We start from the raw sequence: 14041 nt of genomic DNA, 5'->3' as shown, positions 1-14041 counted from the left end.
TAAGGTATTGTTTTGTCTACATCAGCATACTTTAATGGCCATGCAGTCTATTTCATATCTCTTACAGACTCTGGATCTAATAAATGATTTCTAATTGACTAGGTGTCAGTGGCAACATTCTAGAAAACTCAGTTACACAGGATGTTTCATTGATTTTCCCTATATTAGAAAATTAAATGTCAGATACCATTAATTGCATTCTCACAATAAGAAGCATACTGCAAAAATAGCTGCTAAGTGAAAGTACTTTCAGCCTTACATGCAACAGAAGTATTCTTTTTAAATTAATCCAATATATGAACAATTATTACAGTTATGTGCCTTTGTGGGTCAAAGTGATGTGAATTTAATTACAATCCATAATACGGAACCATTTTGCAGGCTTATACAGTCAGCATCCAGCAACATAGAGGGTGGTTAACCCATGATTTCTAGGAGTTCTTACCTATGATGACTGCATCATCCCTGACATCAGCTTGCACTTACTCTTGTCCTTGGCTCAAATACAGAACTGCTAATTTATGCTGTCTTACAAATATAAACGTTTACTCAGGCTATATGTCATTAGTAAGTAGTGTATGATCCAGAATAAAGTTTATGAGACTGTGATACACATATTCATTACCATTGGTGGTCCCCAGGTCAAAATACATTGGTGCATCTTTCCTGTTTTCATTTGTTTGCACTGGCATAGTCAGATGTTCACAATCACATGTTTTCTACAGATGTAATTCTACAGGTTTTGTTTCATGTGATCACATTTATTATACCAGAATTGACCACCAGTCTCTACAGTCCTAGAGAAAGTATATGTGAAGGATGTGAAAATTAATTTAACTATGCACAATTTACTGTACTGGTAGTACTTATGCCTTTGAAGGGAAAGAAAAATCCATGACCTCTCCAAAGTATGTGAGGTAGCATTCAATTTCCCTGCATCTGATCGATAAGCAAGCAGGAAATTATATCTTTTGCCATGGTAGCCAAGCATAATTAAGCAATAAGGGAATGGAGGTAGTTGTGATTATCTTAGGATGCACCTGGGAGCTGCCTTGTTGCTATTTAAAACATCTTTATGCTAAGAGAACTGTATTAATTTCTGCTGAGAAAGATAAAGTTGGCAGTTTAGAATGCTCACGAGAAGCAGTTTCAGTTGTGCTTCACAAGAGTAATATGGTGTCTTCACCCCAAACAATTAGGCTTCTCCTTCAGTGTAAGCAAAGATAGAGCAGGCTGTAAACATTTAATGGACAGTTCAGACCTGGGGAGAAAAAAGAATAAGGCATAACCAAAAAAAAAAAAACAATTATGCTTGGGCAGGTTTATAGAAAAGTGCAAAACTTATATTTTTACCAGTTTAGAAATAAAATACGTTGTCCCCCAACGCTTGACTTCCAGGGAAGACATCTCTGCATAATTAATACTATTGCGTTCACATTCTAATTTATGCATTTTAATTATACCAAAGGCCTGCTGAATAATTAATGCTAACAAAACAATGGGTCTGAAACATAAGATGAAAGGTATCACTTTTTAATAGGCTTTTTAGATTTAAATAACTAATGAAAGCTATTTAACTATTTGATCGCAAGAACATTTCCCCCAGTCAAGTACTAACAACCATTATTGAGCAGCTTCTCAAGTGGAAAAATGCCAGCTCAGGCCACCTGTTTTCACAATTGGCTAATCTGAGTACACCACAGTATGCTAACCTACTGAGCAGTGTGCATGCAGGAAAGAGATTTATTTGGATGTTTGCCCTGTGGGAGGGACTGACATGTCATTGGCATCATCTGTGAGATGTAAAATCAAAATTCCAGGCAGAAAATTCCTCTTTGACCTCCTGTCTTCAAGCAGGTCAGTTCATGCAAGTTTCATGGGGAGATTTAGAATTGAATATAAAGAAATACATTATAGAATTTATTATCTCTGTGTTCAGCAATCTAAGAATTAAAGATGTAGGCCATGTTAGTAATTTAGAGCCTTGCAGTGGTTGGTGGAGAGAGCACTTCTGGAGAGTTTCATCTCATACTAAAATAGGTTTTTGAAATAGATGGGATTAATAACCATTTGGCACTGGCTATCACTTTTCTGTTTTTCACAGAGGAAGCTTAGGATACTGTCCTAGACTATATACCTAACTTCTAGACAGTCTAGTTTAGGTGAAGTTAATCTCACTAGCAATGGCAGCCTCTAAACTACTGTGTGAGAAAAACCTCACACTGACCTGAGGGCATAAAGTCCAAGCCAGAGCAGAAAGACTGGCAACATAGGGCTCTCCAAAGCAATTGTGTCACACTGGCAACCAGCACCTCTTCTGCTTGGTCAAGTCTCAGGCTTGAAACATGTGACATTCATTAAGAAAGTTCTTTCATCCCTGAGAGGCTCAAAATGTCCGTTCATGTTGATCTGCTGTGCCCAAGGCTTGCCTTGACCCTGGAGTGTTTCCTGAAGCAATGCTACACAGCATGATGTGCTAAGAGCATTGTCTCGTGGATGTTCAGTATGTTTTGGGTTTGGTGTACTCCGAGTGTACTTTTTGTCACGCAAAGGGTGCTGAAAGTGTGTAGACAGCGGACAACACTGACTACATAGCATGGAAAGTTTGGTAGCTTAAAGTACCCATTTCTTCAGGTGAATAAAATGGTACAACAAATGATGAATTACTCCAATTCCTGTCAATATATTACATAAACTCAAGTAATATCAACTTGTCAATATGAATATAAATGGGGGACACCTCACACTAAACAATATCACCCCAGGCTCTGTCCAACCTGGTCTTGAACACTGCCAGGGATGGAGCATTCACAACCTCCCTGGGCAACCTATTCCAGTGCCTCACAGGAAAGAATTTACTCCTTATATCCAATCTAAACTTCCCCTGTTTAAGTTTGAACCCATTACCCTTTGTCCTGTCACTACAGTCCCTGATGAAGAGTCCCTCCCCAGCATCCCCATAGGCCCCCTTCAGATACTGGAAGGCTGCTCTGAGGTCTCCATGCAGCCTTCTCTTCTCCAGGTTGAACAGCCCCAGCTTTCTCAGCCTATCTACACACGGGAGGTGCTCCAGTCCCCTGATCATCCCTGTGGCCCTTCTCTGGACTTGCTCCAACAGCTCCATGTCCTTTTTATGTTGAGGACACCAGAAGTGCACACAATACTCCAAGTGAGGTCTCACAAGAGCACAGGAGAGGGGCAGGATCACCTCCTTCGAACTGCTGGTCACGCTCCTTTGGATGCAGCTCAGGATATGGTTTGTCTCTGGGCTGTGAGCGCACACTGAAGCCGGCTCATGTTAAGTTTCTCATTGACCAACACCCCCAAGTCCTTCTCCGCAGGGCTGCTCTGAATCTCTTCTCTGCCCAACCTGTAGCTGTGCCTGGGATTGTTCCAACCCAGGTATAGGACCTTGCACTTGGCATGGTTAAACTTCATGAGGTTGGCATCAGCCCACCTCACAAGCATGTTGAGATCCCTCTGGATGGCATTCCTTCCCTCCAGGGTATCAACCAAACCACACAGCTTGGTGTCATCAGCAAACTTGCTGAGGGCGCACTCAATCCCACTGTCCATGTCAGCGACGAAGATGTTGAACAAGACCGGTCCCAACACTGATCCCTGAGGGACACCACTTGTTACTGGTCTCCAGCCGGACATTGAGCCATTGACCACAACTTTTTGTGTGCGGCCATCCAGCCAGTTCTTCATCCACTGAGTGGTCCATCCATCACATTGATGTCTCTCCAATTTAGAGACAAGGATGTCATGTGGGACAGTGTCGAACGCTTTACACAAGTCCAGGTAGATGACATCAGCTGCTCTGCCCCTGTCCATCATTCCTGTAGCCCCATCACAGAAGGCCACCAAATTGGTCAGGCAGGATTTCCCCTTAGTGAAGCCATGCTGGCCGTCACCAAGCACCTTGTTGATTTTCATGTGCCTTAGCATGCCTTCCAGGAGAATCTGCTCCAAGATTTGGCAGGCACAGAGGTGAGACTGACTGGTCTGTAATTCCCCGGGTCATCCATTTTCTCTTTCTTGAAAATGGGGGTTATATTTCCCTTTTTCCAGTCATCAGGAATTTCACCTGACTACCATGTTTTCTCAGATACGACGGCCAGTGGCTTAGCAACTTCATTTGCCAGCTCCTTTGGGACCCGCGGATGGATCTCATCAAGTCCCATGGACTTGTGCATGCTCAGGTTCTTAAGATGGTCTCGAACCAGATCCTCTCCTACAGTGGGCCCAAGGTCTTCATTCTCACAGTCCCTGCATCTGCCTTCCAAGACTTGGGTGGTTTGGTCAGAGCCTTTGCCAGTGAAGACCGAGGCAAAGAAGTCATTCAGAACTTCAGCCTTCTCCAAATCCTGCGTAGCCAGTTCTCCCGAGAGCTTCCTGAGGAGGCCTACATTCTCCCTCATCTGTTTTTTATTTGCTATGTACCTGTAGAATCACTTCCTGTTATCCTTAATATCCCTAGCCAAGTTTAATTCTAACTGGGCCTTAGCTTTCCTAACGTGGTCCCTAGCTTCCCAGACAACATCCCTGTACTCTTCCCACGCTGCCTGTCCTTGCTTCCACCTTTTATAAGCCTCTTTTTTTCATTTGAATTTTCCTCAGCAGCTCCTTATCCATCCAAGGAGGTCTCCTGGGCCTCCTGCTGCACTTTTTTCTAGTTGGGATGCAACCTGCTTGTAGCAGGTGATCCTTGAATATCAACCAAGAGTCTTGGGCCCCCCTGCCCTCTAGGGCTATATCCCGTGGAACCTTACTAAGCAGGTTCCTGAAGAGGCCAAAGTCTCCTCTCTTGAAGTCCAGGGCAGTGAGCTTGCTGCATGCTCTTCTCGCTGTCCTGAGGATCTCAAATTCCACCATCTTGTGATTGTTGCATCCAAGGCTGCCCTGGAGCATCCCATTTCCAACCAGCCCTTCACTGTTGGTGAGCACGAGGTCAAGCATGGCACCTCTCTTTGTCGGCTCCTCTATTACTTGCAGAAGGAAGTTGTCTTCCACACAATTGAGGAACCTCCTGGATTGCTTGTGCCAGGCCATACCATCGTTCCAACAGATGTCAGGGTGGTTGAAGTCACCCATGAGAACAAGGGCCTGTGAGTGTGAGGCTTTTCCTATCTGTCTATAGAGTGCCTCATCCGCAGGTTCTCCTTGATCAGACGGTCTGTAACAGACCCCCACAGTAATGTCTCCCATAGGTATATTCCCTTTAACCCTGACCCACAAACTCTCTGCTGATTGCTCACCTGTCCCCAGACAGAGCTCCATACTCTCCAGCCGATCCCTAACATAAAGGGCAACTCCCCCTCCCCGCCTGCCAGGCCTGTCTTTTCTAAAGAGCCTGTAACCTTCCATTCCAACACTCCAGCCATGGGAGCCATCCCACCATGTTCCTGTGATGCCTATTATATCAAACCCCCGTAGATGTGCACACAACTCTAATTCCTCTTGTTTGTTCCCCATGCTATGGGCATTTGTATAGAGGCATCTGAGCCGAGCTCCAAATGGAGCCAGCTCATTGGCTGGAGTGGCTGGAATATCTCTACATTGCTCCGAGCATTTATTATAGGTGCTGGCAACTGACTGGGTGTGTTGGGATGGAATGATGCCCCTCTCCCCCAACACATCTAGTTTAAAGCCTCCTTGACCAGTCTGGCAAGCCTCCTACCAAAACTGCTCTTTCCCTTCTTTACCAGACCAGCTCCACCAGCCCCCACTAGACCTGGCCTACAAACTTGGGTCCCGTGTTCAAGACACCCAAACCCCTGACTATGACACCACCCTTTTGACCATTTATTAACCTGGCTAATCCTCCTAGCTTTTTTTACGTCCTCCCCTGCATCCTGGAGAATTAACAAAAAGACAGTCTCAGCTCCAGAGCCCCTAACCACCTCCCCCAGGGCTCTGTAGTCCTTCTTTATGTTCCCCAGGCTACTACTATCTATATCCCTAGCACCCACATGTATCACCAGGAGTGGGTAATAGTCCGTGGGACTTACTAGAGCAGGCAGCCTCCCTGCAACATCCCTGATCTGTGCCCCTGGTAGGCAACACAGCCCCCTTGATACAGTGTCTGGACGGCAGACAAGTGCTTCTGTCCCTTTCAGTGTAGAGTCCCCTACTACCACGACCCGCCGCTTTTTCCTGGCAGCACCAGTAGAGATCTTCTTTACCAGTGCATCAGCCGGATCTTTCTGGCGCGAGTGCGTTTCCTCATTAGCCCCCTGCAGGACAGCAAAGTGGTTCTGGGTGGGGACAACAGATTTAGGGGGAAGTCCCTTGCTTTTGATTGTCCTTTTCCTGATTTTTTTGTTGTTTTGGGGGGGTTGTTTGGGTTTTTTTTGTTGTTTTCTTTTTGTCACTAATTCCCAGCTTCCCAGGTTAACGGCCTCCTTCTTTCCTTCATCAGCTAGAGGGAAAGCTTGAGGCCCCTGCACAGTTTGGGCCGGGAGCAAGCATTCTGCTTACTCTCAGCTTCCCTGACATCTCGCAGCCTATTAACAGCATCCCGCAGCTCAGCCCCTGCTGCAGGAGGACCTCCACCAGGGAGCACCGAGTGCAGCCCTGCCCATTGTGCACCCTCCCCTCACCAGACCAGTGCAGGCACTCTCTACACCCCGAGCTCCGCCCTGCAGCCTCCCCTCTCACCGGCTCTGTCTGGGTGCCTGTGCTGGCCACCGCCGGGGCAGCCAGAGCAGAGCTCCCGGACCGGGCCCTGCTCATACGCCGAGCGCTCACCATCCCGCTCGCCTGCCCGCGCAAACTGCCTCGCCCCGCTCCGTTCGCCGCGCTCCCTGGGGCAGGTTTTTACCCAGCCAGGGCAGGTGCCGCTGCTCCTGGCTCCTCCCCCTGTGAGTCAGCTGCTCGCTCTCGTCAGCTGAGCTGCCGGCTCCTGGGCAGGTCCTGTCGAGGACTTGAGGCTCCCTCGGTGGGGGGCTCTTGCCGCTCTGAGTTGAGGCTCCTGGACGCTGGTCTTCCCCCCGCTCCGGTGTTGAAGGCGTCCTCCCTCGAGCTACTCACCTCAGTAATTGACCGCAGTTTAAGACCAAAATCTCTTTAGCATGGACAGGATGATCTAGCAACCCTAGTCAGTCTAGTAGTTTTAATGTGGATGACAAAGTAGCTGCTGAAGCACAAGCTCGCCATCTCCAGCAAAATGTCTCCCTCTCCTTCTGCCTTTTCAGGACTATGCTGAGAAGGAGAAGGCTGCAGCCAAGGCTCTGGAGGATGTGAAGGCTAACTTCTACTGTGAACTATGTGACAAGCAGTACCACAAACACCAGGAATTTGACAACCACATCAATTCTTACGACCACGCTCACAAGCAGGTAAACCTAACAAATGTCCATGCATGTTCAGCAGTCCACCTTCCTTTCTTATTGATTGTGGGAGGTTCCTAAATTCACTCAAGGAGAAGACAATTCATCTTTTGATGTGTTCAACTTTAACATGCTATTTTTCATTAAAATAAAATTTAAAATACTCATTGTTTTAATCTTCACAATTTCTGACTGAAAGATCTCCATCTGTATTTTTAGACAGGTGTTCGATACCAATATTCACACCGAATTTGATATCTTTAAATGTGGAATTAGTGGTAAGCTAAAGGGAAGGGGAAGGCTCACTTCCTCAAAATCCAGGTCCCTCTTGGATGCTGAGGGCATGTGACCATGCTGTTTCAAGCAGTTTGTGCTGTTTCAAGGACAGAAGAACAGTTTATTTTTTTTAAAAAAGCGTATATTTCTGAAGTTGAAATCTATTTCTCATCATGTTTCTCAGGGTGGAATAAGTTTTTCCTTGCATGCAGAAAACAACATAAAATAATAGCTGCTCTTGAACAACAAAGTATTGGATTCCTGAGAAAAGATAGTACATGCTAATTACCTTTGTTTTTTTATGAATTTCATCAGGTCTGTATGCAGTAGGTATATTCTACCCATATATGCCTATTAGCTGTCCTGCAACAGCCTTTACTCTAGCAAAGAAAACCATATTTAAGTTGTCATTCTAGACAGAAATGTAATTAATTCACATAAACAATTCAGAATTCAAAGATATTGGTTTGCAAAGTTCAGGAATGAACATTTCTGAACCTCTGATGTGACAGGCCATATATGATAAGCTAACATGTAGGAAGTTAGAACATGTAACTAGATTCCATAGATGTATTCTTCTGTGTCTCTGGTAGTGCTTACATTGCACATCTCAAGTTCCCACATATTGTGTGCATTCCAGTTGCGAGAGTATTAGTGTCTTCTGGATGATCACACTTCTGGGTGCACGGGGGTCAGGAGCTACCTTACAAACATGTGAATCACCTAGAAGTTGCAAGTATTTCTGAAAGAGGATTAAACATAATAAATATTAAGTAAAACCAACAGTGAGAAAGGTAAAAGTCCTTACTCTTTCACTGCAAGCAGTTTTGTTGTCTTTTGCAGTACTACAGAGGATGTAAATCAGCCTGGAATTCTCTGCACGCATCCATCACAGCACTGCATTAACAAACTGCTGAGCACATGCTCACCCAACATGCTAAACCATCCTGCTGAATTCAAGCATCCCAGATTCAGCTATTTTAATGTGTATTAAGGGGACTCTTTTGGCCCATCACTCCCAAACCACAGCTAGATTCGTCTAATGTATTTATGTATTAAATCAGAAGCAGTTATTCACATCACCATTTCATTAACTAATCCATAAAAATGGATATAATAATGCAAGACAAATGCTTTTCCAGATCCTAAACATGTGACTCTAATCCCTATAAATCCTCATTTGCTGCACAATGATTTTTTTTCACCCTTCAGCTGTTTTTTTAACTAGTCAGAAATGCATCTGAACTCAAATGGATCTGTTTGTGCCCTTCCCTCTTCACACAGTTCCACTGCAAGTGCAGTTTGTGCAAAATAAAACAGCCTGCTTGATACACCTTCTATGACTGAATTGTTGGGCGAGGAAGGTTTTGTCAGCTTTATGTCTTAAAAGGGAGTGTTTAAGCAATAAAATTCTTTTTAATTTTTAGGTAAATTTAGTGCTTTAAAAGCTGCCAGGCATAGTACTGCGAACTAAAATTCTACATGGAAATGCACGATGCACATAGAATATCAATTGGCAGTACAAGCTCACCCCATCCTGCCCTTTCAGATGTAGTTCAGAAGCTCAGTTAGCACAGGATTAGATAGCTACCCTCCTGATGTGATGTGGCAATTCAGTCTTTTCTCACTTCTTACTTCCTGACACCTCAGCCAAGTCTGGAATCAGTGGTAGTTTGCCTCTAGGAATAATGTGGATGTGCCCTTTTCTCTGACTTTTATAGTCAGAAGAGTCTTTATTCTTCTTACTTTTATCAGAGTAATCTTCAAAATAAAGCAAGTTAATTTATGGTTTCCTGTGAGTTTAGTTAGCTTAGTTTAAAATGTTTGTTCTGGGAGGGATAGTAGCCACCAGAAAAGCTTTTTTCCTCTCTTTCTTCTAAGGTACATTTTCTGTTTCCCAGCAGAAATTTGAGGGTACCTTTAGTTTATGCACGGAATGTTCTAAATATCATTCTTGTAATGGGGAGTAAATTAAAATGAGAGACTCTATATTTCAGTAACAATACAGTGTAGTCCTCCCATGTGTATTCCTATTTAGATGCTACTGCTTTAGAATTTGTACTAAAGTGGCAATGCAGTTTAGAGAAGATACAAAGGCAGAAAAAAGGATATTGTATGGAGTACTTTGTTGTAAGTCTTTTGTTTCTTTTTCAGAGGAAACAGATTTTATTCAAAGAATTTTGACTCTAATCTCACAATATTATGGTTTTATAAAATTATTTTTGTGATCCATTTTCTTATCTATGATTTCAACCCATTGTTGAAGCAGATAGTAGTCTTGGACCTAGCAGTTGGCACACCAGCCATTGCCTTCCCCGTCCTCAGAAGACTGCAAAATGTTATGGTGACAATCTGTCCATGTTTTCATAAATGGCCTTTCTGCTGTGTTAGAAATATGCAGAGAGACTTTCTCTCTCTGGCTGCTACATACATTAGTACTTATATATATGAAAATATTATGTAGGTATGTTACATATATACCCATATATACATCCAAAGAAAACAGTGACAGAACACCAGAGATCTCCCCTGCCTGTGTCTTTGTAATCTTCTAACACTGTAATGAGTCTGGAGGTGTCTAATATTATTTACATATTTTTTTAGTAATATTGTCTGAGTATCAAGCAGCTTTTATTTCTTTGGTTGTCTTGACACCAATAGTCTTAATTAATGTTGCCGACATCTTTCCTGACACACTACTCTCTATATAGTTTTCCACTAATATTACATATTATTGGAAACTAATTTTTTTCAGTGCAAGGCTGGATAAAGTGAACTCAGAAAATCTGGTGAGTGGAAGGCTGCACTCCCACCCTGCTGTACCTGAGTTCTCTGTTGTTAATCCTGATACTTGACAAGGCTGGGGCACCAATGTGGGTGGCTTTCCTGGGACTTAAATTTTCATCACTATAACGCCCTGTGCGTAAATGTCTCATTGGCCCAGCACATACCAGCTAACCCACTTGAAATCAACAGCTTTTTTGCCTTATGTTTTTTCTTTCCTGTGGGATCTGTGATTTTATAAAGTCCTGGACAGCAGTTCACAGGCAGTAGCAGATTTGATAAGTCTGCAGTATCTCGCATCAAGCATCAAGGTGAACAATGCTTACTATCACTTGCTCGCCATGTTCTCTGCAATAGAAATTAACTGCATCACAACTGATTATGTTGGCTCTGTCAAAACCGTCTGAACATTGAAAATGACAAAGGTCCTTGTGTGAATCTGTTAAAAAGTAATTAGTATATAGGTAATATGGTGGTGACTGCCTGAAAATTCAGTATTTGTGGACGTATGTTACATGCTAAGCTGAAAATAAAACGGAAATATAGATTGTTTTAATGCGGTTATTAAGTTACATTCATCTATAAAAGGAAACCAAACTTGAGCAGAGATGTTTATTTGGTTAATGTTATTAAATTGAATCTTTAAATACCTCCAGGTCATGCATAGCATTCATCTATTCAGTTAATGTCAAAGTAGTTGGAGCTCAATTTTTGTATAAATAATCCTTAGCAATCAGCAAGGCTTTTAGATGTTAGCAAAGGAGAAAATCACAAATCTGTTCCATGTACTGCAATATAATAAATGTGATGATAATAATAGTAATAATAGAAATGAGCAGTGAAGAAAAACAAGACTGTATTGCCATCTTGGGGTTTCTGATGACAAAACAGGTCTTTTAGTTTTGTTGTCAAAATTTAGTTGTACAGTTAAATATATCACATTCTCTCCTATGAAAAAAAAATCTGAATTTTAGTAGGTGAACAGAAGTTTCAGTCAACACTAGTTCACATGCATGTACTAAGGATATATACTTATATCTTGGTATTAAAATCCATGCATACTAGTACTTGGTTGTTTTTTTTCATGAAAGTCTGATTTAGTGTGTACAGCTATGGGCACTTTCCATTAAGCCTTTATGGTACTTGTGGATTTAAAGTCTAATTCAGGCAGAGATTTACCTCCTGTTAAACATCAAATCTAGCAAATGTGCTTACATTTTAGCTAGTGTTGCCTCTGCCACCTAGAAAATGCATAGATAAGTGAACGCAGAGAAAGCTCCAGGAATGAGCATGATGCTGAGATCTTGTTTGTTCATATTTGGAGTGGTTTTTACAGCAGCTGCATGTTTATTGGAGGAAAAGTAAGTCCCATTTTTTTGTTCTAAGGTGTACCTCTCCTATTACCCAAACAATTTTCATTTGGAAGAAAGGAAACTGGACTGGTAATATCTGAGAAATTTCGTCTTGGGATCTGGGCAAACAGCAACACCAAGAAACCTTCTGCACAAAGTATCATATATTTAGCTGTAAGAGCACTAATCAAACTCCTCAAACAGAAAGGGCTACCCCAGCATGAATGTCTGCTACTATGAGTGCATGTATAGTCCCTGCTTTTTTCCCTTGATATATAGATGGAATCAGTGTCCTGCTTTATACTCCCACATGGACAAGGCTAACATCCTTCCCTGCAGCCCCTGCTTTTGTTTTAATGCCTCAGGACGCTGCCTGGTTAGGAAAGGCCTGCTTTTTTAGGGCCAGGTTTTGCACATGAGGTCTGTACTCCCTGTGGCCTCCTCAGAAAATAACCGGAATGGCAGAAGACCTCAGCATTTCTTGCTCTCATTTCATCTTTAGTTAAGAGGTGCTGTATGCAGCCATCAACATTCTGCTCCTTTAACCAGAAAAAATACACTTTTAATAAAATGTTCACATTTGTCACATCACTAATAAGAAAGCCAGAGCCAGATTTGTATTAAAAGAAAAAGACTCAAGCAAGAGAAACAGTGATATATTAGATCCCCTAAAAAGCTGGTTTATAAGTGGGCTTGAGGTGATACAGGAATTTTCTATGAATAGTAGTTATTGTCCTCCTATTTTTAGATACAGATAGATTGCTATGCTCAAAAGCAGCTATCACATACACAAATTGCTGTGTATGCAATTTGGAGGTGTAAAATTTGGCACAGTTCTGAAAACAACTGTGAGTTTTCTAAGATATATACCTATAAGTAGACCCACAAAAATAAAACAAAATATTCAAATGCATAAAATGAAGGATGCTGAGATGTTTTAGAAGAGAGGGGGTTTAGAGATTAAGGTTATTACTTACTAGTTTTTTTCCATCTTCAGAACATTTACCATAAGTATCTCTAATCAGATTAGATGCTTCTGACACATAAACGAAAACACCAAAAGTATGATTCAGTATGGTCAGAAGGTTCTCAGATTTTTTTCCACAAAATATTCTTTAATTTCAGTGACATGCCCATTTATTTTTATCTTTAGGCAAATCTATTACCCATTTATGTTTTAACTATGACCATCAGACATTGATTTAGAATGATCATCTGTGCTTGCATATCCCTTGTCAGACACTTCCATTTCATCACAACATTTAATTTCGCTTGAATTTTTGGGGTGTTAATGCTGAGGAATTCTTAACTGTTATTTTATTTGTTATTCTATAATACACATACCAAATTAATTTTCCCTGCTCTTTCCTTTTAAAAACATCTTTCTCTTCCCTTGGAAACAGTATACTCTATATTTCTGGCATAAGTCTTATTTTCTTTCATGTAAAATCCAAAGCTAAAAGAAAAGAATTCATGTCTATAGTCTATCAATATCTTTTTGCCTTAAAGACACACTGGTCTCTTGCTCATTCTGAAACCAGTGATTTTCTTATTGTTGCTTATGCCTATGCCATTTGTTACTTTCCCTAATTTCTGTTATAGCTCCACAGTTTCATAGCTTTTCACCATACGTGGATTTTGCAATGTCTGCTCTTGTTCATAGTCTTCAAAATTACTTCTACTCTGACTGTAACTTCCCAAAGAGCAGGTTTTTGATAATTTATTACTGAATAGTTTTCATTCTGTCACACTGCCTTTCCCATAATTAATTTTAAAGATCCTTCTCCTTCTTTCAAAATTTATTCTTGTGAATTCACTCCTTTTGCTCATACCTTTTGTTCCTAATTTAGTTTTTATTACAAACTAAATTACCCCATGGTTTGTACTAGAATGTTAGATACAGAACTGGCTGTGATGCTTATAATTAAGGTTTCCAAACACTTTATAAGGCCCAAGTTTCTGTTGCTCTCAGAGGTTGGGCTGGAATTTTCTTTGTGGATCTCAAGCTTTAGTAAATTACAGTAAAGATATATATATAGTATCTGCAATGTCAAGAGTAAAGAAGTGATAAAGCACCAGAATCAATGCTGTTTGGACAAGCTAATCTGATACTTTTGTCTGTCTACTCTTTAATAAAATCTTTAATCTCAGGTTGCATGTTGTTTTCCCTGATAAGAACTCTCTCATTCAGTACTGAAGATGGACCAAACTTGAGGAATGAATCCATTTTGTGCAGGGGATTTAGCTGTTGGCTACAAAAGAGCTGGTGATGTGAAATGAAGGAGAAACAGAAGT

General features: G+C 41.7%; 1 protein-coding gene across 1 annotated transcript in view; it reads left to right on the top strand.

The window, feature by feature from the left end:
* Positions 1-14041, top strand: part of ZNF804B (zinc finger protein 804B) — a 231053-nt gene that overhangs the window by 193199 nt on the left and 23813 nt on the right. Inside the window, exon 2 of the mRNA XM_062604997.1 lies at positions 7200-7343. Coding sequence (XP_062460981.1) covers positions 7200-7343 — 144 coding nt within the window. The remainder of the gene's footprint in view (positions 1-7199; positions 7344-14041) is intronic.

This window comes from Pezoporus occidentalis, unplaced genomic scaffold (genome assembly GCF_034315485.1).
Source record: "Pezoporus occidentalis ecotype Australia unplaced genomic scaffold, CSIRO_AGI_Poc_V1 ctg9, whole genome shotgun sequence".
NCBI lineage: Eukaryota > Metazoa > Chordata > Aves > Psittaciformes > Psittacidae > Pezoporus > Pezoporus occidentalis.
The sequence above is the reverse complement of the archived record's forward strand: the minus strand, read 5'-3'. Positions and strand labels throughout refer to the sequence as shown.